The sequence below is a fragment of the Lynx rufus genome, unplaced genomic scaffold, assembly GCF_022079265.1.
Source record: "Lynx rufus isolate CCGP_SWC_20201006 ecotype Redwood Valley unplaced genomic scaffold, mLynRuf1.p SCAF_8, whole genome shotgun sequence".
Lineage (NCBI taxonomy): Eukaryota > Metazoa > Chordata > Mammalia > Carnivora > Felidae > Lynx > Lynx rufus.
The window spans coordinates 118,293,397-118,319,728 of NW_025814896.1; the positions used below are offsets into that span (position 1 = coordinate 118,293,397).

At 43.1% G+C, this 26,332-nt stretch overlaps 1 protein-coding gene across 2 annotated transcripts in view; it reads right to left on the reverse strand.

The window, feature by feature from the left end:
* BABAM2 (BRISC and BRCA1 A complex member 2) overlaps positions 1-26,332 on the reverse strand; it is a 400,562-nt gene that overhangs the window by 86,138 nt on the left and 288,092 nt on the right. For both annotated transcript variants that reach the window (XM_047069871.1, XM_047069870.1), the window contains exon 8: positions 1,921-2,020. In XM_047069871.1, the coding sequence (XP_046925827.1) occupies positions 1,921-2,020 (100 nt within the window). The remainder of the gene's footprint in view (positions 1-1,920; positions 2,021-26,332) is intronic.

The window sequence follows — 26,332 nt, forward strand, 5'->3', positions numbered from 1 at the left end:
CGCCCCATGACCGTTTTTATTTTTAAAAAAATTGTGAACTTATTAAGCTGGGCATCTGAAAGTTAGTCATTTACCCATCAGCTACTAACCCAAAAATTCATTCCTTATAATGTCCTCACAGCGGCTCAAAGAAACGGGGCGGGGCGGGGGGAAGCGGCCCCCCAAATTGTTTTTATTGGCTATAGCCACAATGAGTTTCCATGGCTAACAAAAGCTCGAGATAAAGTGCTTGAAATAACCTTGACACAATTGGTAGTGATAGCCATTTTGTACCCTTTAAAAGTAAAACAATTCTATTTATATAATAGGGGTTTATGTCAATTTATAAAAACAGTGCTTACTTTGCAGGCTTAATGCAGGATCAGAAATGTTATTTTGGGAAAAGAAAAACAGATGATAAGTTTGCTTAAGTGGCTTTGTTTAAAAAGGGGATGAAAACAGTTCTGTGTACTTGATTTTAAAAACAGAAAACCATTTTAACAGAAACCCACAACAAAACTGGCTATAAAGATAGATTCCCATGTAATTATGGAAATTCATTTGAAGAGATTGTTTCTAAAAGCAGCCCATACTGTCCTCGTTTGTAGCAAGCATAAGAACATCAATTTTAAAAGACAAGTAAAATTAATGAAAGGGAACCAGATAAGAAAAACAAACCGATTCTTATATTTCTGGGAAAATGGTAATACAATTTTTTGGAGAAAAATGTATGACTAGAAATTAATCTCAATTGGAGAGCTTTAAAAAAAGGCTTTTCTTCTCAATTCTGGAAGACCAAATTTGCATGTTTCTCTAAAATACTGGGACACAGATTTGAAGGCAGTGTAAAGTCCCACAATGTAAATAAGAATTCTATCCTCCGATCAGTCCTCAAGGAGGGCAGTGGCTGGGGGAATTTGGTCCAATGAGAAGCGTCCACTTCACGAGAGTTAGATGCCCTGGAATCTGTGCCAAGCCCACGGACTGCAGAGTTGCCAGATTTTAGGTTCTCTGACATTTAAAAACTAATACTGAAGACTCTGAAATATTATTGTACTTTTAAAATATTTTCTATATAGAGATGAGCCATCTTTTGAAAGAAAGAGACAAACAAAAGATTTATTTTCCAAGCCAATGCGAACAAGTCAATAGGGGCACAGAAAACAGTACTTTGGAACTTAAGTGAACTGAGTCAGTCCATGTAGAAGAAGAGAGTAAATCAGTATTGCTTGTGGATTAACACGTCCAGTATTTAGCTAAATACACTGGCTGGACATGAACGAGCATATTCTTATGCCTTTCTAAAAGTATCTAACAATAGCCATTAACGTAAACTCAGCTACTTGACAGTGTAATGGTTCATAAATGCAGCTCAGGGAAAGCTTTCGATAATCTGATGTGCTGGGTTATCGGACCGGCTGACCTGGAGATCTCGCCCTGAGGAGCGGGGCTCTGGCAAACTGCTCCTGGACAGGACACGGACAACCAGGAACTCACTACTAAAAAGTGAGGTACAGAAAAACAGAAAGAGCTGAAGGCAGCTCTAGTGAATTACCTTGATGCTAGCCAGTGGCAACCCGCGCCCCCCCCAAAGCCATGCATGCATGCATCAGATAACTGGGAAATGGAGGAGTTCAAAGGTGAACGATCTAGCAAAAACTCAGGACACAAAGGAAATTTCAGAAGAAGGAGACAGAAGTTTAAAAGATGAAGATAAGGCTGGAGCAGGAGGTCAGAATCCTTCGAAAAGGAAGGAGGGCGAAGAACTAGGGAGAGAAACGGATGAGCTGTAATTCACAGTAAGAAAGGCCGACGTCAGGTGGAGACTGACTCTAAGATGGGGTGAAGAAGCTGGCGCCTGCACACAAGGCCGTGTAGGTGCCACGCTGGAGAGAGGAGCCTTACAAGGGGCGAGGGGAGGGTCAGGAGACTTGCTTTTACCTTGTTGGTGAGCAGGTGGCATACTTGAGGCACATAATCAATGAGACATCCTCCTCCTGGGAAAGCTGGGATATGAAGAGCTGAGGAGCCTCCAAGCGCACTGAAAGGACAAGAGGACAAGGGACACTTGTCTTAGGGCTCTGACAAGGTAGAAGTGGTACCCTCACAGACTTGGCTTCTCTTACCAAGGTCTGCCCACGAACCGCTTGGAATGATGACAACGGGAATACGGGCTTCACTTTACGATTAGATTTATTTTAATCCACTTTGTTAATTCAGCGTGTTCATGTTACCGATGAATAACAACGAATGATTCTGTCACACAAGAGTACAAATTAGCACATTCTGATTGGCAGGGGTAAACGTCTTACCAATAGTAATGGGTTGGACCTAGTATGGAAACACATTTTTTTCATCCCCTTCGTTACGTGCCAGGCAAAGAGAAGTCAGAAGTCATTCCTTAAACCCCTGAATTGAACTGAACTGAGTTGCTGCAGCGCTCCCAACAGTGTACCAGAGGGACCAGTTTTGCCCTCACCAGCTTGGGGGCCCTGGGAAGCCTCCTTGGGCTTTAGCGTCCTCATGTTTAGTGTGAGGCAGGTGGCCTAGGACAGGGGCTGCAGACTCCAGGGTCTACCTGGCCCAGGTAGGTGATGGAAACGAGCACAGAGAACTGGAGTTTCTGCCCAGTGGAAAGGGCCCTCCACCTCTTCTCTTCAGCTGACCTCTGCCATGTGGGAACACAGGCTCGGTCTTATAGGAGCTCAATTTTTCACGTGAAGCCAGAAATCCAGAATATTTAACGTCTCAAGTTTTAAACGGTGGCAACTAATTAAACACCTTCTGGGAACACCATGCCGCCCGGTCCTGTGTCTCTGGACCAATATGGGTGGGAAGTCTGTAACTAGTCCAAGTCAACACTGACATCCAATCCATCTAAACAAGAAGGTACAGTCAAAAATCACCAAACCAAGCACTACGACACAACACCGATCCAGAAACAGTTTCCAGGTCCTGAGCAGTATACAGTTCATATCTCATTCTTTTAAACTGTTTTTATTTTTTTTTAATGTTTATTTATTTTTGAGAGAGAGAGAGAGAGAAACAGAGCACAAGTGGGGCAGGGGCAGAGAGAGAGAGATACACACAGAATCCAAGGCAGGCTCCAGGTTCTGAGCTGTGAGTGCAGAGCCCGATGCGGGGATCGAACTCACGAACTGAGATCATGACCTGAGTTGAAATTGGACACTTAACCGACTGAGCCACCCAAGCAGGCGCCTCTCGTAATCATCCAATCTTGATTTTATCTTCTTTCCTCTCTCAGTTTCCTTTGGTCCTAATTTGTTTTTCTTATTTGAATTTTAGCTTAATGTGTAGGTTTTCTGCTGTAAGCCCCTTGAACCATCTCTGTAATATGATGGGGTGTAAAAAGACCCCTAAGATCTGTTAATGCTGTGATAATTCATTAACCAAGTCCCCACAGTTACAAGGCAGTAAACGGAAGCAAAGTGCTTCACAATAACAGTCTAGAAAATCGTTCCTAAATAGTTTAGAGCAGAAAGACTTAGCCGAGGGTTTGCGATACAGAGAACAATACATAGAACTACTGAAAGGGTTCCAGACCCAGCCTGTCTCCCTATTGACTACAGATTTCTGAAATTAATTTTTCTGGTAGGAATGAATATTTTGTTTATTTATTTATGGAATGAAAACGTCCCAACACACAAATAAAACCCCAGGTGATATGAGGAAGTCAACATCGGGTGGAAATATTTGCTGTTGACTTTTTTCTATTCAGATGATACCTAAAAAGCACAACAACTCTGACAACTGAGAAAATTATGAGACAGCATTTGACTAAGTATGACATTAATGAATCATCTACAGCCTGCAACTGCACAGAATCAGCAAGAACATCATTTCCGTTTGCTACTCTCAGAGCAGACACTGGCTTAGATTTACTCTAAACTCTGAAGAAGGCTAGGAAAATTCCTATGACTTCTTGTGAACTGGAAGAAGGCTTTTTGTCCCCTCTTTTGTATGCAAATGTACACAGAGGGCACACTTCAAACCGGAAGGTTCTACTGGTTCCATTAGGATGGAAACTGATCCAGAAGAAAATTCTGTAGCACGAGTAACAAATCCAATATTTATATACCGTAGTTACTGGGGGAAATATCTGTGTAACACAGAAAATACCAAGATCCAGCTTCTCATTGCTTAGGGGAACAATCTTTGGCATGATAAAATTCCAAAAAATAATTTGGACAGTTTCCTGGAATTGATTATAGTGGGCTTTGACCTGTATAAAATATTACAGGATAAGTTCTTAATCATTCATTAAATTGAATACAAAAAATGAAAATAGTCTGTGGGTAATCCTCTAAACTTGAGACTCTCTCTGCTTCTGAAATACAGCCATTAAACCAAAATTACCTGTGATGATGGAAAGAAGCAGAGGTGTGGAGAAATCCAAAGGCCGTCTGCTTGGCCGCCAGGCCCGTCTCTCTCCACTCTGCTTCTGTGATCGTCGGGAACTAACACTTGTTGCTAGGTGCTTTCTCATGATCGAACTTAATCTTCCCCACAATTCAATGAGGTGACAATTATCAGTGTAATTTTACAGGTGAAGAAACTGAGGCTCAGAGAGCAGAAGAAATTTCCTTGGGTTCATTCACACAGCCAGAAAATGATAAAGTCAAGATCTGAGCTCAGGCCTGCCTACTGCCAGAGTCCAGGCTGTTACTGCTGAATTCCATGCCTCCCTGAGAGCAGGGGGCTTTTACTCTTGAAAGGGCTGCAGGGACGGGAAGAAACAGTGGGTCTGGCTACCAGTGAGTGGGACCAGGATTCCAGGGATGCTGTAGGGCTTCCAGAAGCACTCCGACTACCCCTGAAGCAGGCACTGTGTTGTACAGCCCACCATCTCTCCTGACGTTCCTCCACACAGCAGCTGAGCAAGCATTCCTGTCGATTTTGTTCGTACTTCAGTCTCTCCCACCCCAACCACCAAACAACCAGATTCACTGGATCTCACATGCGAGGAGCCAACCTCTCTGCCATGTCTCACTGTGGGTGACCGAGTTGGCTGCACAGGGTGAGCCTCAGTGGGTGAAGTGCTTCCGATACTACGAAGGATTGCTTTAAGTGAGAGTTTATGTTTTAAAATGGCACTTACTGCACCCTTTCTTTAACTCGGGAGTTCCTTAGCTTGTGAGCGTACTGAACCTGACTTCCAGCGTCACACACTGATAAGTGCTGCTGATTCATGTATAAATATCCGCCTCGTGGGTAAATATTTAACAGGTTTGCTATAGCCTGAATGCTGCCCTGATCATGCTCAATAAACAAAGTCAAGTGCCATGAAATAAAAAAGCTATTATGTTTTTAAAAGGTGCAAGATGGAGGTAAGGCCTTGTGATCTCTAATTATTTAATATTCATGAATCAAAAACTACTGGGTTGAGCACGTACAACAGAAGGGTCAGCCTGTGCAGATTCCAGGGCTCACGGAGCTCTTCCCAGGAATGCAGGTCTGGCTGGAGAAGGCAGGGCTGGACCGGTTGGCTTAGCGGCGGGAAGGGGCTGAGGACAGGGTGAGAAGGGGGTGGAGGGGACCACTGCTGTTGATTCTTCTGATCTTCAGACCGGTGAGGTGAGGAAGCAGGGTACAAAGTGATGGAAAATCAACTACTGGGGGGGCATCTCAGGTTGAAATTAGGAGGAGAAAGAGGTGAAGGGGCTGTTCTGATGAGAAAATACCATCTATCTCTTTATTGACTGAAATGCGCCATGAAATTAGCTGGTAATTCTTAGAACTGAAACTGAATCTGTGGATACAAATTAGGACAAGACCAGAGTCTGAGAAATCTGTCCAACAATGGAGTTGAACAGACCAAAAGGTAGCCAGAAAAGCATTTCCAGGTCCGTCTCACTGGATGTAAAAGTCAAATACAAGAACTGTCTGTGTTAAATGTATTGATACAATGGTTTTCCATGCAAATACAGCCAAGAGAGCCCTTTGCGAACCTGGCTCTGTCTGCAAATACTCAGAGCACTTCTAATACTGAAGACTTGACTTGGCTACAGTGCAACAACACAAAGGAAATACTTTTGAGCATTTTGACATGGAAAAATGCAGGGAGTCAGCCTGTCTGAAGGCCTGACTTGGGACAATGGGGTTTGATTTTAACCCATTATGGAACAGTAACTCTTCCTCTCCAGGTGGCGTTTTACCTTACTGGCCCGAGCAAAGCATGACTTGGCACTGGAGAAAGCAAGAAGGGCCAGTGGTTTTCAATTATAATTCTTGCTTCTGCCAAGTTTATTCTGCTTGGCTCTACTCAATGCTCCCATCAGTGCAGTGGGGTAACACTCCTCCCAAAAAGACCCATCTCTCTCAAGGGAGAAATAACAATCACAATCACGTTAATATTAAAATAGCACCAAGCACTCCAAGAGAGACTTCATTCTAAACCGCCTCCTCTTGGAGCATGCTGTGGTCAAGGGTTATGTCAAGGCCCTTCAGAGACACTTGGCTCAGCGTTATCATCCAGCTTTTGCCTTTGGATGGGATTCCAAGGGAGAGGACATTGCCTCCTCCACAATATGATTCTGGGGAGTGCTGGAGGGTCAAGCACTGACATGGGGAACTTCCAGGATGTCAGACGGACACAAGCTGCCACTAAGCCCCAAGGCTAAGAGACATCCTAAGGAAAGGTGAGCCTTCAATTCAATTCAACAAACACTAACTGTATGCCTAACTGTGTTTAAGGACTTTAGTTTCCCATTCTGGATATGTGATTAAGGCACCACTGCTAATTCCCTTCACGGTAGAGGGATGCCAGGGGACCTCAAGAATCTGGAGCACTCTATAATGCCAGAGTATGTTTCCTGGTGGCCCGCCAGGAGGGCCATTACAGCAAAACAGAAGTCACTGGTATTTACTGAGTATCCACTTTTGCCAGGCACCCTACCAGGCACTTCACTATCTCTAAACCTCATAACAACCCAGCCAAGTGGACCTAATGAGTCCAATTTACAGAAGGGGAAACCAAGGGTCTTAGGGTCTAAGTATCTTTCCAAGGTTACCCAGGCGAGCGAGCTGCAGAGTCTTCTGGGTTCCAAAGTCTACGTCCTTTTTCATCAGAAATTCTTTCATAGAAAGAGGTGTGAGAAATTTGAAACTCTCACCCCCCTATGTCCTGAAACAGCGGTGTAAGTGGCTGAAATTATCCTCAAAAAAGCTTGTATCCATGAAACTCATCACTGTGCCGTCTCACTTGTTCTTAAGATATCATATGTCACAACAAGTTAACTTGCAGGATAGAGAAAAACAGTCACGTATAGCTTCTGAAAACCCACAAGCACACAAATAGTACATTAAGGAGAGACCCTGGTTTATTTGTTTGTTTGTTGTTCCCAACGGGATTTTCTTTTTTCCTAGCAAAGCATTTTCTAGTGCTATTGTTAGTTCTTGTCTCATTTCATAGATTCAACTCTGAGCCGTCTCAAGAATCTCTGGATACCTCAGTTAAACAAAATCAGGGTATAATTAAAAAAAAAAAATCTCAGCAAGTATAACAGGAGAAAACAAAGAGATCACAGAGACAAGTTTACAAGTAGAAGAAAACATGGGGGGTCAAACTGGATGAGGGGTTCACTGAGCACCGATGGAGGGCTGGCCACACTACATTTGTGACTAACCCAATGTTTCTATTCAGCATAAATCAGGTCTTTATTAGAGTACTGTATTCCATTTCTTGTTTCCCATTTTTGGAGGGACATACGAAAATGGAAATGTTCTGAGACAATGACAAATATGACTGAATACTTAGAAAATGTCCCTCTGGAGGAAAAGTCTAAAAAGAAGCTGAAATTGTTAACTAAAATTATTTAGAAGGTTATGGAATTATTAACTAGAGTAACTTAAGAATGTGAAGACATACTATATGGACAATTTGAATCAGTGGTTCCTTGCTTGGGCACCGTATACACGAAGAGTTTAAAATATGACGGATTTCGTTGGTACAGTGAGTGAATTTTCCACAGGACGAAGAGGGAATAATAGGTCCATCTGAGAAGCGGTAGGTGTCAGGCACTATACTCAGTGCCCTCCTATATGACATCAACTCTGCTTCACACCAAGCTGCGCCAGAAGCGTTATCCCATTTTACAGACGGGAAGGCCGGAGCTCAGAGAAGTTCCGGAACCTCTCCAAGGTCACATATATAGTAAATGGCAGAGTCAACTAAATCCAGGCGTCTCTGACCTAAATCTACCCCACCCTCAGGTTATCACTTCTGTGATTTCTGAATCCCTGTCTGCAGACCGGATATCGGTTCCACGTGTATCAGCTTTATCGGGCTCCTTCTGGCTTGGGTGGTTCAGGCAGATGCCTGGGTTGACTGAGCCACTGAGGCTGCTTCCAGGAACATTTATTCAACTGCTTTAGGTACCTGAAGAAGCAATTAAGGCCTTTCTCATTGTAGGCAAGCGAACCCCAGGAAACCCAGAAGCACTCTGAGGTCCGGAGGACACGATGGACAGTTTCAGCAGATAGGAGGTGGCATGCAAGCCAAGAGACTTCACGCTTACAGAAATACAAAAGATGGAATATGGTGATTGCAGACAGAACATGTCTCACGACATGAAAGCTAACCAAGTTTTTGTTCGGAAATGTGTTTTTTAAGTTTGTTAACATCTTTAAAAAAGCCTTCAAGCGACGGTAATCTTAACAGCTGTCCACCATCAGGATTCTGTTAGCATGGGGAAAAGCATTTAAAGTAAATCCCCCAAAACAACAACGGACTCGGCAGATGTTGTATTAAAATTTGGTCTGAACTACTTACAGTGATGCCTGGCCACACGAGACATGAACAGACCGGGCAAAAGAAAAGTTTTCTCCCTCTTGCCTTTTGATCCCTCGCCGCGTATCTGCAGTTGACTCCACCACAACTTCTTTAAGAAATGGAACTGTTTTCAAAGACCAGTCATCAGGAATGTGTAAAGTGACTATGAGTTTGTTATAAATTTACAACCCTGAGGTTCCAATGAATGGCTTTACCGCTCTGCTATTACACAGGCAGAGGTTCCTCCTCCTATGGCGTACTTTTATAACATATTTACTGCGAAAAGTTCAATACCTACATGTATCACATCGTGACACTGTATGCTTTGAATATCTTACAATTTTGTCAAGTATACATCAATAAAGCTAGTAAAACATCAGCGCACACCACAGTTACCCTCGACGAAACCCACAAGCATTTTTACAACTCCCTCATGGCACGCTGGTTTTAATGATGGTCAATGGCAGACACAGAGAACGAGGGGGAAACAATGCCTCTGCCTGGCCAGGGCAGAGAAGGGTATCCACCTGATTCCTGTTTACTGTTAGTCACTAAAGGCTCAGGCACATAAACAGCATTAGGCAACTTCATGTGCACATTACTGGTCTCTGTGCTCAAAGAGCTAATCTGTAGAAGCTGCAGCTGGGCTTGCCCACACAAAATCAAGCAGAGATACCAGAAGATGAGATTAGCCAGGGTGCCAGAACATAACACTTTACAATTTGTTTCCAAAGTGCTCATTTTTTTTTTTTTTTTTACAACAGCCTTACAAAGTAGGTAGCAAGTGTTGTTATACCCATTACAGAGATAAGAAGACTACGACTTGAGATGGGGGACTTGCCCAAGGTCTTAAAGCTGGAAACCGTGAAAATGGGATCGCGATCTTTTCTCTGCACTAGTAGTTGTCATGATTGTGTGAGAATAATCTGGGGAGCCTGTTAAAAACTCAGATACCCAGGCATCACCCCAGAGAAGCTGATTTATTAGGTTCAGCAGGTCTGAGATGGGACCTTGGAATCTGCATTTTAAGATTCTCTAACGGATGTAGGTGCAGGCAGTCCTCACACCACTGCTCTGTACATGATGCTGAGGATGCACAACTGGGACTGAGAATGTGGAAGGTGCAGGAAAAGCAAACTTGCACCCCATCCCTGGTGCATTAGGTCACTGACAATTTGAAAGGCACTGCGGACAAGAAGGTGAAGAAAACCTAGACGTGCTCTCAAGGACTTTAAGGCTTAGCGTGGAAGTAGAATATGTTTCTGGAAACAACTAGAAAAGGGTGATTAGCACTGAGTTTACACATGGACAAAAGGCAGTGTAGTTACCTGCAGGTAACCAGAAGGCAAGGCAGAGGAGCAGTGAAATCAGGACTGGGCCGGAAGTAAGGACAGAGATTCTACTTTACAAGAAGGCAAGGCACAAGATCAAAGGCCAGGGACTGTGCAGACAGCAGACCGTGGGGCCTGGACCACAGCGAACAGCTTCTGCCCCTATGAGAAAAGCATATTTCATACTTCAGCTACTGCTGAAAGGGCATCTGTCTGGAGGAGGTAAGAAGAGACAAGAGTAGATCCTGGTGCATGCCAGTGGTGACCTGGGCAGTAAAGAAAATTAGAGGTTAGAAAAGAAGTTCTGTTTAGTCACAGAGTGAGAGATGTCCTGGAGATAAGGGAACGTCTGAGGTTGGATAATGAACCTCATTGCTTAACGTAACTTTTACACTGACAACTTCCAAATTTATACTCTAGCCCAGACCTTTCCTCAACTAGGGACTCAGCCGACCGCTTACTCCATGCCTCTGCCTGGATGTCTCAAGGGCACTTCCAACTCAACCTGCACAAGCAAACGCTGCCTGCAAACCTCCTGCTCCTGCCCTCAGCCCTTTGCAGCCAATGGCAGCTCCAGCCTACTGGCTCCCCAGTCATCCTTGACTCTTCTCCCTCACATTCCACATTCAGTCAGCCTTGTCCAATCTCCCGTACCTTCTCATCTGGATTCCTGCCCCCATGGGTAAGCCGGGGCTGCTCCTACCTCAGTGTTTCTGCCTCGGACACGTGGCCAGTCCTTCTGGTCTTTTCTCTGCCTGGAACACTCTTCCCCGCCGTCTGCAGGGCCTGCTTCCTCACCCGCTTCAGGTCTTACTCAGATATCACCTTCTTAGTAAGGCTTCTTGAACAACCTATTTAAAACAAGCCACCTCCATCCAGCCTGGGTATCTCCTCGTCTTTGTTTTACCTGCTCTATGGCCTATATGTCCATAAAACGTTCTACATACTGTATCTGTTTACCGTCTCCCCCCACCACCCTTCACTAGAATGGGGACTTCTGTCTGTTTTGGTCTGTTTTGGTCCCTGCTGTTACACCAGAAACAAAGAATAGTGCCAAGTTCCTAGTAGGCACTCAATAAATATCTGTGGTATTAAAGTCAAATGAATGTAGGGAAAGATACAGGAGTCAAATTTCCAAAATGGACATTAAAAGTCAGTAAAACGTATACATATTTTCTGAAATAGTCATTATGAAAAGGAAGGTTTCAAGGGTCCGGGACAGGGGTCGTCAAACTTGGTCAGTAAAGGGCCAGGCAGTAAATGGTGTCGGCTCTGTGTCCATAACATCTCTGTTGCAACTACTCAACTCCGACGCCACGGCATGAAAGCAGCCGTTGACAATTTGTAAACGAATGACGCAGCTGTGCTCCAACGAAATTATTCAGAGCCACTGAAATGTGGATTTCATACCATTTTTACAAAGTACAAAATATTATTCTTTAAGTGCTTCTCTAGCCATTTTAGAAATGTAAACCATCTTTCTTAGCTCACGAGCCGGACAAAGTAGGCTGTAGTTTGCGGACTCTTGATCTAGGATCCTAGGTCATTTGACAGTTCTAGGGGTGCTGAGAAGAAGTATATCTATCCAAGAAGAAATAGAGCCAAAGAGACCTGGATCAGGTTAGCAAAATTGAAAAGAAGCCCCTTTGGTCAAACCTCTTACAAACCATATTCGACCAGCAGGGAAACCACAAGCATTGGTCTTTCTCAGGCGAGGGTGAGGTGGACGTTAAGCAGCAACTCGTGCGCTGTGGGAGTTTCATAATGACACTGGATTGGAACACTGTGCAAGAGAGCTATTTATATGATCTCAAATGAAGCTTGAGGCATATTCTGGTGCTTTCTACGTCTATGCTAGGTGAAAAAGCTGCCTACAAAAGCCTTCCTCCCACCCAAAATACTAGCTGTTAGTTGGTGACTGATCCTCAGAAATATTAAGATGAATCATATATGCTCTTTTCACAGCGCAAAAAGAGATAATTTTAAAACTCAGAAAATGTCACTTTGGGTAGTCACAAACCGTACAATTAGAAAAGCTGCCCAGCCTGAAAATTGTAAATAAATAAAATCCTGTTCTTGCATGGAAACATTTTCCTCATTTAGATTCCAATGCTTGTCTTAGGACTTGCCTCCAAGGTTGGCTGGTGTTAAAACGTGTTCAGTCCCATAATCTGATGATGGAAGGCAGCCTTTGTTCTCCACCCCTCTTCCCTGGGGCCCTCCCCGGCTAACGCTGCTGCCCTTGGTAACCCCCGGCACTCAGCTCGGACTTGTGCCGTTCTTCTCACCTACAGGCAGCTTGTGGCCTCCCTGTCTCCTGCTCTGGGTTGGCCTGAGAGGTGCCAGCTGACAGCGGGCTCAGTCTGGACCCAAGCACAGGCAGGGCAAGGAATCCCACGTTTCTTTCTTCTTCCTGCTTGGAGAAACAGGTATTTCTGTCTTTGATCCCTAAGCTCTGCTTTCTTTCTCTTGTTACTAAACAGCTCACTCCCTATCTCCTCCTGGCCCCTCCCTTGCCCTTTTCTGCAACATCATCACTTTTACACACTGCACCGTTTGGCACACGAGAAGGAGGGACCACATCAAATAAAGGAATGCAACCGCAAAAGCTGCCTGGAGAGGGAAGGCCTCGGATTTTTTTTTTTTTTTTTTTTTTTTGTCAATTTACCGTTTTTGGACTTGTTCTCCCATAATCAAATCCTCCCTATCGTGTTAACAATGTGGTAGTGTGTCAATACATTGGAATTTTGCTTCCATCAGCAACCCAGAGCTTAATAGGAAAATGAAGCAATGAAATGCTGGTCTTACTGCTAACCTTAGGCCTGGCCTGTACTCAGGATGGGGATGTTGGCTTCTTGACGGTATGCGGGCCAAACCTTCAACGCTTTGTGAGAGCTCAGGGTTGTTGGCAGAGGCCTAAGCCAGCGTCTTGGGCATTGTATGGGCATGCTTCTGCCATCACAAGAGGGACACCCACTCCGAGTACACTGACTGAAGCGTGAAACACCCCCAATTTTTGTAAGCCAGACAAAGTTTAGACGGAATTCACCTGCAGGGATTTAAAAGGCATTTGGCGGGGGCAGGGAGAGGCAGGAGAATAGTCTAGGTAGATGAAATGGACCTACAATTTAGGAATAAAAAGTAACAAAATAGTCAATCTCAATAAATAAATGACCTGTTGAGCTGAGTGGCAGCAACTCCTGGGTCTGGCTCTGGGACACGCTCATGTCCAGAGTTATCACAAACGGGATTGTGTAAAGTTCAAGTGTTGTTTTGTACTTGTTTTAAATTAAAAACACATGTGGGGTGCCTGGGTGGCTCAGTCGGTTAAGCATCTGACTGGGGCTCAGGTCATGAGCTCACGGTTCATGAGTTCAAGCCCCATGTTGGGCTCTGTGCTGACAGCTCGGAGCCTGGAGCCTGTTTCGGATTCTGTGTCTCCCTGGCTTTCTGCCCCTCCCCCGCTCTCACGCTGTCTCCGTCTCGAAAATAAATAAACATTAAAAATAAATCAATTAAGTAATTAAAAACACGTGTCCAACACATAAACTATTTACGGATAACAATGAGATGCCACAATTCCAAAACTTTTGCGAGTCACTATTTCATTCCCTCAGGATATATGTGTTATAGTTAATGTTTAACAACAGCCGGTGAATAATATTCACCATAAATGAAAACACCAGTTAGAGGCTGAATACGTTTGATGTAGTGATTTTATCTCTTGTGACTAACTTGGTAAACTAAATTGTCCATAACATTCAGGTAAGTAAGTATTTCAGTTGTTATTTTGGTTTGGTTCACATGGAAAAGGCACATGCCATTTTGGTTAATGTTGGAAATTAGCTTATTCCTTTTTTTTTTTTAAGTTTATTTATTTATTTTGAGCGGGGAGGGGCAGAGAGAGAGGGAGACAGAGAATCCCAAGCAGGCTCCATGCTGTCAGCACAGAGCCCGATGCGGGACTTGATCCCACGACCCTGAGATCATGACCTGTGCCCACAACAAGAGTCAGATGCTTAAACAGCTGAGCCACCCAGACACCCCAAGGAATCAGCTTATTCTTGAACACCCTCTACAGCATATATAAACAGTCGACAGACAAGCCAGTAGGCAGTGATTCTCCACCTTCATCCGCCCCAGCACACACACATACTGTGGTGTCCCTCTAGCGATTCTCTTGGGGAGAAGGGAAGGTGGAGAAGAAAAAAATATCTCTTCTCTCATCCCCATTCTAGGGTAGAATCTAGAATCTAGAATCTCAGGGTGAAGAAATGTGTGATTTGAATAAAACAAAACAAAACACCTTGCAGCTGCTTCTGATATGCACTAACAGCACAGATTTTCCAACTGCCCCAACCCAACATGAGAATCACTGTACTGAACACACAGAAGGAGAAGTCTTCTATCCTTAGGAGTGGAAGATCTTCTCAGCTTGCGGGCAAAATCACATTGGTCTTCCAATGTTGGCAGCGTCCAGCCCAGCCCCGGCTCCACCTTTATGAGCCAAATCACCCACGTCATTCCGGACGTCCACCGATTTTCTCGCCGCCTTTCTAGCTCCTCCTCCCCACCGCAATGCCACGGCTGCCCGCCGTGACCGAGAGTATGATAAAATCAAGGCAGTGGATGCAGAGGGGCGGGAACCGCAGGCCACTGCTTGCTGAGAAGCACGCCCTCTACTCCGCTGCCACGGCAGAGATGCCTGGCCCCGCTGCCAGCTACTGCCCCAGGAAATGCCCACAGGTGTGCGCACAGGATGTCACCAGCGCACCAAAGCAGGACACAGACACCCGATGGGAGTACTGCCCCCCTCCCCAGAACCCTCCATCCTCCCCGCCCCCAGGGCGGCATGCTCCGGAAGTCACCTGGGAAGCAGAGGGAGCCATTTTCTGGAGCACACTGGGGACAGGGAGGACGGAAAAGATGACGGAGGAGGGAATCTGCAGACATGAGGGTTGAGCAGGCTATGCGCACCATCGGAATTCTAACAGAAAAAACACACATTCAGTAGATGCTCATCATGTAAAAAGCATTTTATCTTACTAAATAAATTGTTTATGTACTAATGGAGAAAGTGGGAGTTCAGTTCTGTTAATACCCATCTGGCAGAACCGGGAGCCTGTTTCTGAGTATCACAATTTACTCACCTGTGTCTTTCACTTAAAAAAAAAAAAAAAAAAAATATATATATATATATATATATATCCATTGGTTTAAGCACTATTTTTATCAAATTCTCTAAAATAGATTATTCAAAACAGCCATGCCAGTCAACAAGGGCCTGCACACTCCTGGGCCAAGATTGTGGGGCAGGACTGAGGAGAAGCAGCAGGGGGCCCAGGAGGCACGCAGGGGCCCAGGCAGCTCTGGGAAGTCTGGGCTTGTGGGGTGCTTGCTTACCCCACAAGGCAGGTGCGTTTGCTTTCTTCAACCCCGTGGCACAGACACAACACAAGGAGAAAGGTTTAGTCAGGCAGGGAATGGGTTCTGGTAAATGCAGACAAGGAGAACGCCAACTTAATTGGCCAAATATAATTGAGTTTGGCCTAATAATTTGTTTATTGAAACTTTCGTGACTGCTGCAGAATTATGATTTTCTTCTGCTTTCAAAACTGAAACATTATTAAAAGAGCAATATTAATAGCAGACAGGGGAATGCAAACACAACTTACTTAAAAAGTTGGGTGGCTGAACCACAGCCACCGAGTCCTGACTCTGTAGCACAATTGCATCACTGGCATCGACGGACCCGAAGCAATTTCACCCAGACTCACATGGAAGAAGAACATGCTGACCAGACCTCTTGGTGTCAGGAGGCAGGTGCAGACACTCTTAACTCTCAGGAGTCCTGGTACTTTCCCCAGCTAATAATCCCACAGATGTCTGTGGACATTTGCAGTCTTTGAGGAGAAAGGCAGGGAGGGGTCCACAACTTCCAGGACGTCTGGCAAACCCTGAGCATCGAAGTCTGCAGGGCTCAGCAGTCCACCCCTGCCACTCGGCCACTCAGAGGAAAGGCCCCAGGCTCACATCAGTGTCCCTCTCTCTCAATCAGACCAAGAAGGTTTCTCAGTATGAGCTGTGGCAAATGGAGGACAACTCACTTCCGTGCGTGCTTCCTCATTTCGCTAGGAATGAACAGGGGCTCAGGGTCACTTCAGAGCAGGAGGAGCCCTGAAGCTCACTCACATCACCTCCTCAAACTCGAGCTGCAGCCATGCTCATCACCTGAGCAGCAAACGCTCTAACTGTCCTCCAGACTCAACACATGACTTGGGCATATTTGGAGACAGGAGCCTCCTTAGAAGGGTGAGGACTGAGCCAGTGCTCAGAGAGAATGTACGGCTTGTTCACACAGGTAGAACCAAATCACAAACGTAAACAGGTTTCAAAGGGAAACATATGCCGACCGAGGAGCTGAATACATTTGAGAGAACCTTCCAGTGGAGTACAACGTACCCACTGGGAAGAATGACAGTGACCTATAGGTCATGGTTTAGAAAAATGACCATGATATATTGTTAAAAGAAAAAGCAAGTTGCCGAATGGTATGTAATAGATGACACCATTTTTACATCTAAATTAAAACAGCAACAACAAAACCCCAAGCTGAGCTAATAGGGACAACAGTTTGAAAACACTACATCTACATATCGTGCATTTCCTAGTAAGTCATATTTCCCCTCTCCCTTTTCATCGAGGTGAAAGCTTGAGGCTCATTGTCCCGAGGAAGAGGGTGGTCCCACATAGGTCAGCGTTGGCCCCAGCATGGGGAAGAAGAAGGGTGGACACATCACTGGGGAGTACATCCCCCAGACAGGAACGGAAAGACACAGAGGCAGAAAGGGGACAGAGTCAGAGAGAACAGGGGCTTCCGGAGCATCTCAGAGGCCTTCTTTGGGCCTCAGAGGGGACAGAGAGCAATAGAGCGAGAACACAAACCAGTGGTGGTGGAGAGACAGAAATTCTAGATTAACGGAGGGAAATCCAACCGACAGGGGTTTTTAATTCCGCTGCCCACTTGGGAATGAGGAGATCATGATGTCAAGTAACTTCCAGGGTAAGGGGGGAGCTATTGTAGGACAAAATGAAGACATTTTACCTTGTATACTTTGTTCTTTGGTGGTACTGGAATTGGTATTGGTGGCTATAACTGGCACATACTACCTCGGTAGTAGGGAGAAAAAGAAAGAAAGACAGAGAAGCCAAGGTATAAAAATAAGTGAATGCAAAGCATAGAAGGTGTTGAACTTGGTAAGCAAAGGCGTAATGGGAAGGGCAATGGCCAACCAAATGGATGAAGTACCTGAGAGGTGTGCAGAGTATTTACATAGTTTAGTACCAGGGTTGGGACCCTAAAATCCCAAGGGCTTTGGGGTTCTACATTATTGATCTACATTCTACTACTGTCAGAAGATCAGTAACGACAGGTACCACATACTGAGCACTTTCCATGCGCCAGGGATTGTACTGAAAGCTTTCATTCATTAGCTTTCTTTACTCCTTATAAGAGACCTATGAGGTTGACATGTTCTACAGATACACAGTAAGGCGTGGCAGGTTGGGTAACTGACTCCGTTAACTCATCCAGTAAATGAAAGACACTGGGTTGAATCGAGCCATTCAATTCCTGAAGCCATGTATTTCACCATTGCTCGAAACCCTGCCTCGCACCACAGACCATCTGGCTGTGGGGGCTCTAGTGATCACTTAGCTTTCTTGGTATTGTCTTCTTATATGCACAGTGAGGATGGGGCCAACCACTCTCAAATCCCCTTTGGTTCTCTCGTTATCCCCTGGTCTAGTGCAGTGATGTAGACAGGAAGGTAGTTTTTTTGGGTTCAGAACCCTAGAAGCCTGTCTTATTAAAGAAAGCTTTAGAAATCCTGGAACAACTGAGAGATCCAATCTCAGCACATAAACTTTCTTGGCACAAAATTAAAAAAATAGTGAAAGCACATGATTAAGAGACAGGCGTGTTAGGTGCTGTGAAAAGGGAGGGTGCTCCATGCGGGAAGTAGGAACTCTGAGCCATGCCTGTCCCCCATATGTGCTTTCTCACCAGCCCTGCATGCATGGAAGTTCCTACAGCCAATAGTACCACAGTTTCAGTTTGCAACAGGGACACCTGGACACTAAGCCCTCCATGCTTGCGTGGTTTCTCCGCAGCCTGCCCAACCCTTCAGGAACTGTGACTGAGGCCCTGTTAATACTCTATGTTCTTCTCAGCCCCTGCTCCTGACTATAAGCCTATTCCTTTTAACAAAATATGAAACAATCTCTCACTGAACAGTTTTTTTGCTTGTAATTCTCTGCCTGATGTCTTTTTCTGATTAAACAGAAGCAAGTTCCTAGCACCAGCCTTGAACAGGGTTAGGCATTTGTGACAGGCAGGATAATGGCAGAATAATAGGCAGAATAGTCTTCAGAACCTGTGAATATGTTACCTTACATGGTAAAACGGACTTCCCAGAAGGTTAAAGACCTTGACATAATTATCTTGCATTACCTGGCTGGGCTGGATCTAATCACACGAGTCCTTAAAAGCAGAAGAAGGAAACAGAGGAGTAAATAAGAGACGTGCCATCAGAAGAGACAGGAAACACTGGAAGCAAGAGGGACCTGTTGCTGGCTCTGAAGATGGAGGAAGATGGCCACAAGCCAAGGGAGGCAGGCAGCCCACAGAAGCCGGGAAAGATCATTGGGTGATCTCCAGCAAGGACACCGGATTCTTCCAACAACCCGAGTGAACACAGGGGCAGATTCTCCACTAGATTCTCCAGAAAGGAATATGGCTCCCTACCACCTTGATTTTAACCCAGTGAAACTTACACTGAACTTCCGACCTACAGAACTGTAGGACAATAAATCTGTGTTGTTTTAAGCTGCTAAAATTGCAGTGATCTGTTACAGCAGTAACAGAAATCTAATACAGCACTCCAAAGAACAATCCTTTTTTTGGAGACGGGGTTATCTTTATGCAACAAAATAATGATAGCAATGGCATATGCCCCACTGAATAAAACAGAATCAGTAATACAAATAGATACAAATAGACAAATACAAATTTTCTGATACAAAGAGGTTAATGGGTAAATAAACACACAAGGGCAGCTCTTCTTTGTAATAGAAAGCCAACTAATAAATGTAGAAGGAAAGAAGCTAGAAAAATCATCAATGGATGTTAAAACTAGCGGGTAGAAGTCCGATGAGGATGTTTTAATAGTCTCAACATATCTCCCCATAAGTTTTTCATTAATTACAAAGAGAAAATTAGTAACGTTAAAGAAACCTTGTGGACATTACCTTAGCCAAGTGATCACGCTGGCATCACGTGCCCTCGGGACACACACCAGGTACGTGCGCCGCTGCCAAAAATCCATTAACCTGAATCTAATCATGAGGAAGCATCAAACGAACCCAAGTTGAGCAACAAAATAATTGGCCTGAACTCCTTAAAAGTGTCAAGGTTAAGAAAGATAAAGAAAGATGAGAAACCGCTCTAGACTAAAGAAAAATAGACACGACGACTAAAGACAATGTGTGATCCTGGCTTGGGTCCTGGACCAGGGTAAAAAATAGCGAACAGGGATATTAGCGGAACAATTGACAGAATTAGAATACAGATTGTGGATTAGATAATCGTACTGTGTCACCGATACATTTCCTGATTTGAGACCTGCACCGCAGTGGTGGGAGAGAATGTCCGTGCTCTTAGGAAATACTTTCTGAAGCAGTTAGGGTAAAGTGCCTCATGTGCCCAACTCTTCACTGGCTGAGTTAAAAAATAATCATAATATACAACTATAAATTATACAGAATGACAAGGCAAATGGGGCAAAATGTAAATAATGGGTGAAACTGGGTAAAAGATAGAAGGCAGCTCACCATTCTATTCTTGTAACTTTCCTTCTTCCATTTAAATATCAACATAGAAAGTTACCCAAGAAGCCCTAATAATTATCCTTTCAATTGTTATGCTCATATTTGATCCACTGATATATGACACACAAAGAGAATTTCAGGGAAAGAAAAAATGACTTTGATGAGTTTAATTTTCTTTAATGTAATGCAATATATAACTGGCTAGGTGATTTTTCAATTAATGTTATTAATATGCTATATAATACCTTGTGTATCGTAGGCAAGTAATAAATAACTGTGCAACGAGCATCAAGTAATTTAGTTTGAACAGGTCAGCATCTCAAATAAAAGCATGGAGATGTATAACATGATACGAAATAAAAACATAACAAAAGCTAGACTGAAGTGTGAATGAGCCAGAAAAATGAGGTGGTTAAGAGCCCTTGCTCTGGAATCAGATGGACCATGAGCATCTGAGAGCCAACTTGGCCACACAGAATAATGACCTTGGGACAAGCTGTTTAAAACTTCCCTGAGCCTCAGTTTGCTCATCTATGAAATGGGGACCATAACAAAGCTCCCAGGGCTACTGTGAAAAGTGAATTAAAGAATTATGTGAGGTATTTAGCAAGTGGCTCACACATAGTTTTAAATGTTACTTCTTACTACCATTGGGTTCTAATACTTAGGTACTCGTTTGTTTCTCTTACAAGAAAGAGAATCAACATTCAAACCAAACTAAAAAATAAATTCATTTAGTGGGTATCTACTGTCAAATGCTTGAAAAGCCACACTTTTAATGCACCTAAGAAACAAATTTGCCCTGGACGAAAGTTAAAACACAGCTAAAGTAAAAGGGCAGCTAAGTGGCCCTTTTAAACTTTCCTTCTCCCTATCCAGCCCCCTGCCTGCCCCCAACCCGAGACTCTACAACTTTAGATATGTTTCTTCAAATAGAGAATTGCTTCCTCATGGTAGACATTCTGTTTTTTTCTACTTCAGGCCCACTGTTTATTTTTCTGAATGCAGGATGGCCCCTGTAATGCTCGGGCCAACTGAACCGCTTCCTAAACATTCTGAATTCCACGTGTCTGCTTCTTTCATGCTTCCTCTCCAAGTGGTGCCTTCCCTACAGTTCAGCTGGTCACTCAAACATGCTCTTATTGATTATCTTAATGCCTATTTGACCTCAACACAGCACTTATGAATATAGGGCATTCCTCACACATAAAATGCCTTCTGGCCATTATTGCTACCCAACCATGTCCATCATCCAAAACACTTACATGAGTGCCAGTCCATGAAGTCTTTCTTTTCTTTCTTTTTCCTTTTTAATCACCTTATTCTGTTTGCATTTTTCAGTAATGCATTCATTTGGGGGGGGGCTCATTAGAGAACTGTATAATAAACAAGCGATTTGCTCTTAATCTATTAAAAATAGAGAAGGATAATTAAAAACAAACAAACAACTGTGCTCTTTCACTTGCTGCGTACCAGAGGTGATCTGGAGCCGTTCTTGACTACCATGATGGTCCATCACTCTCCTCTTCATTCACTCAACAAATATTAATAGGTGTGACAGGAAACAAGACAAATACCATTCTTGCTCTCATAGAGTTTCTAATAAGAGACATTCTAATAAAATACAGACACCGAAAAGAACAAAAAGCACTTAAGAAGGAAACAAAATATAATGCCAAAGAGCTTAATTAGGTTACGTGGGAAGGTAGTGGGAGGCAACTTTACAGCAATCAGGAAAAGCCTCTCTTGGGGAAATATATTCAAATAGACCCTAAGGGTGGAGTGGAGCCAAATAAGTAAACACATGGCAGCAACATCTTTGTGGTAGAGGGAACAGCACGTGCAAAAGCCCAAAGGTGGCAATGAGCCTGGAGTGCTTGCAGATCAGGAAGAGGTCGATATGGCCAAAACAGAGAGCCTCCGGAGTGGGTGGGAGGAGAGGGGCTAAATGTGCTGGCAGGGGCCAGCTTATGAAGGTGATGGGCAGGTGTCTGGATTTTATTCAATCTCCATGAGAGGGTTTTTTTACCATTTCTTTCTTCTTATGTAGATATTTCATGGGTTTATATAAGCTCTCCACACAAAAGGTGCTTAATAAATGTTTGCTAGGGGCATAAATTACAAAAGAAGCTAGCAGGGAAATGGAGCCAATATTCTTAGATTTTGGATGATGCTTTCTGTCATCAACATGCACATGTGCTCCATCAACCTTAACTTCAGGTCAATAGGTCTGTTATACTGCAGGAAAACAGAGTTGTCATGGCAACCCTAATTAGGTGGTTTTCTTTCCAAGGAGGATGAACCAAATGCTGCACTTACAGGCTGGTTTGGCTCTCTAAAATATCTGAAAGGACTGCAACCCTCTACAAGTTGGAACACTTAGCACAGGGAGTGCCCCGTGTACCAACAAAGCGGGTTCCCAAAGTCAGCTTGTTTGCGAATTCAGGGGATGCATTTTCCTTTAGAAATAATGTTGTGAAGGAGGTGATACTCTTAGGCCAAACCACTAAAGCTTTTACAAATCCACAGAGTAGCAGAAATACTGTAGATCTGCAATGAGAAAATAATAGAAGTGAGTTCTTTTGAAATGTAGCAATTAAACAAAAATTAGGTTGGAGCTTTTAATTTATCTTCATGCTCTTATCTGAGGAAAAGAAGGTTTAATCAGAATGAAATGAGGAGAGAAGTGGGAAATTCAGTGCAGATTCTATTAAGGAATTCTGGGCGCCATCAAGGCTTTTAGAGGTTAATGTCACTAATTTTTTCATTATTATTACTTTGGATTCAGGCGTCTCTCAGCTTAGTCATAATCATGGGCATTTTGGGCTTAGAAATACAAGAATAACCTGTGAAGAGGGGCTGCCCTGAGGTTTTCAGCTGTCTTGAGATTCTCTAAGGAAATAGAAAGATTTAAGAGAAAGATGGCCCCAAACATAATTAGGGAAGCTCTGAAAAACTGGAAAAGTAAAATGAGGGAGAAAGAAAAAAGGAATCCCCACGAGAGTCAGCAACAGAAACTGGTTCACCTAAAACAGCTTGATTGCTACCAAAAACCAGTGAGGTGAGGAGGAGAGAGGAAAAAGGGGAGAGTGAGAAAGACAGGACAGGTGCCAAGGGGCAGGGGTGGGAAGTTAAGGACCAAAGACTGACTGGTCTTGGATGGGTGCAAGAGAGGAAAGTTTTCATTCACTTACTCAAACATATGGGATGTTTGAAAATTGAATGGCACATTCTTCTAAGATTGAATCTGCACTTCATGTAACTGTGTCTCAACCAAAATACAGCACAATGCTTTGTATGTGAGACAGTTTAATAAATTCTTGTTAAATACGTGAATACTGCAGCAGCTGATACCTATTAAATGCCTATTACATGTTAAGCATTTTATATGTGCCATCTTGTTTAATCCTCACAACAACATGAGATAGTTATCAGCCCTATTTTACAGATGAGGAAGCTGAGGCTTAGATAAGGTAAGTGGTTTGCTTAAAGTCACATATAGTTAGTAAATGATGAGGGCCGCTTTAGAACAAAGTCTTACACATGAAAAAATGCTCCACATCACTCATCATCAGGGAAATACAAATCAAAACCACAACGAGACACCACCTCACACCTGTCAGAATGGCTAACATGAACAACTCAGGCAACAACAGATGTTGGCGAGGATGTGGAGAAAGAGGAACCCTTTTGCATTGCTGGTGAGAATGCAAACTGGTGCAGCCACTCTGGAAAGCAGTATGGAGGTTCCTCAAAAAATTAAGAATACAACTACCCTATGACCCAGCAATTGCACCACTAGGTATTTATATAAGGGATACAGGTGTGCTGTTATGAAGGGACACGTGCACCCCCATGTTTATAGCAGCACTATCCACCATAGCCGAAGTATGGAAAGAGCCCAAATGTCCATTGATGGATGAATGGATAAAGAAAATGTGGTATATATATACAATGGAGTATTACTCGGCAATCAAAAAGAATGAAATCTTGCCATCTGCAACTACGTGGATGGAACTGGAGGGTATTATGCTAAGTGAAATTAGTCAGAGAAAGACAAAAATCATATGACTTCACTCATGAGGACTTTAAGAGACAAAGCAGATGAACATAAGGGAAGGGAAACAAGAATAATATAAAAACATGGAGAGGGACAAAAGAGACTCATAAATATGGAGAACAAACTGAGGGCTGCTGGAGGGGTTGTGGGAGGGGGGATGGGCTAAATGGGTAAGGGGCATTAAGGAATCTACTGAAATCATTGCTTCACTATATACTAACTAATTTGGATGTAAATTTTAAAAAATAAAAAATAAAGTTAAATCAAAAAAAAAAAAAAAAGAACAAAGTCTTATTCTTAACCTCTCTGCTCTGTACCTGCCTCGGTATATATTACGGCAATGCTAAGAAAGGAAAGAACTTCAAAAGCCAGATTTTCAACAAGTATCTGATCAATTCCTTTCGATATTCATCAGTGTAGATCTATCAGTAACATGCATTCATATCCCAAATTGCTTTCTCTGGAATATTCTTCTTCTTTAGATTATTTTACCACTGGCAATAAGGGGCCTGCCATGAGTGTTTGGGGAAGGCAGCAGTTCAGGACAGATATCAATTGCTAAACCAAATAAGCACATCAATAGATGCAGAAAAAATATTTTACCATGTCCAACAATCATTCATGATAAAAACTCCTAGAAAACTAAGAATAAAGGGGAACCTCCCCAATTTGATAAAGAATATCTACAAAAATCCTAACATCATACTTAGAAGTAAAAGACTGAATGCCTTCCCACCTAGGATCAGGAACAAGGCAAGAATGTTGCTGCTCACCACCCTTATTCAACATAGAAGTAGAAGTCCTAGCCAATGCAATAAGGCAAGAAAATAAAATAATAGGCATATATATCAGAAAGAAAAAATAAAACTGTCCTTATTTGCAGATGTCATGATAGTCTAGGTAGAAAATCCCAAGGAACTACAAAAAGCCAGTAGAACTAACAGACCAATTTCGCAAGATTGTAGGATACAAGATCACCACAAAAAAATTAATCATATTACTATCTACTAGCAACAAACATATGCAAACCAAAATTAAAAGCATGGTACCATTTATAATGACTCCCACAAAACAAATGAAAACCTACCTACCTTCCTAAGTATAATGCAAAAACAAAGAGACCATACAAACACGTTCTTTTGCAGTGATACAACAGCCCTGGCTCATGATTGTGGTGGTGGTTACATGAAACTACATAAGATAAAATCACATACAGCTATACACACACATGCATAAAAACATGCAAATGAATGCAGGTTCAAAAGATGCTGAAGAGAAATAGATGAATGTAGTATATAACAAAATGTTGTTAAATATGAAGGATGATTATCTGGAGTCCATTATACTATGTTTTCCTGGCTTTGTGTATGCTTGAAAACTTTCTTAAAAAAGTATTTTGAAGTCCCAACCTAACTCAACATAAAGACAGCAGTTTCCAGAACCAACCCGATGACTCTCCTTTTTGATGACCAATAGGAAATTCAGAAGACATTAGCATAAAAGTCTGCGGTACCCTCTGAAGGTTTTAGCTACTATATGCTGAGGAGATGCAAAATCATTCTATCATTGATCCAAGAAAGGTATCATGGTAAACTTGGAGCTGCAAATGATATAGGCTGCATTCTGAAAATAGATTAAAAATACTTGAATTGTCTTATACCACTGTCCTCCATTTGTATAAGGAATTAAGAGTTAACACTGAGATGGAATCACTTTATATCTCTGATCCAAAATCTCTGCTAAGTGTTCTGCTTGCATGTTTAAAATGCTTTGTTTAGAAGAAACATAATTATTTCAAGAAATCTGCTCTGAGGAAGTTTCTTTGTTTTTCCTTTCCTTTTAGATATTCATTTCAAAGGGACTGGCCAAAATTATTTAATGACTGAGCTCTGCTACTGTACTTCAGTTTCATGGAACACCTAATCCAGGAGCTTTAACTGACACTGGTAGGAAGAGGGAGGCTTGCTTGCCTTGTTCTTCCTTTCTCTTGCATTCTCCCTCCCTGCCTTCCCTCTCTCTCTTAAGGGAAAAAGCAAAATAATTCCGTTTTTTATTGGGAAAAAAGTCACTGTAGCACATGCTATCCTTCTGTTTCCTTGTGGTATAAAGGTGAAATACTATCTCCTGCTGCCACCTTTGCCACCTGGCAAATTCTACAGCTTTCTTTGATACCTAGCTCAACCATCATCATATCTTGGTGAAACCCCTATGCCCTTTTGGGAAGTTACTAGCATAGCACTCTCTTGTATTCTTCTAGTGTACTTTGTTCATAACTCAGACCCA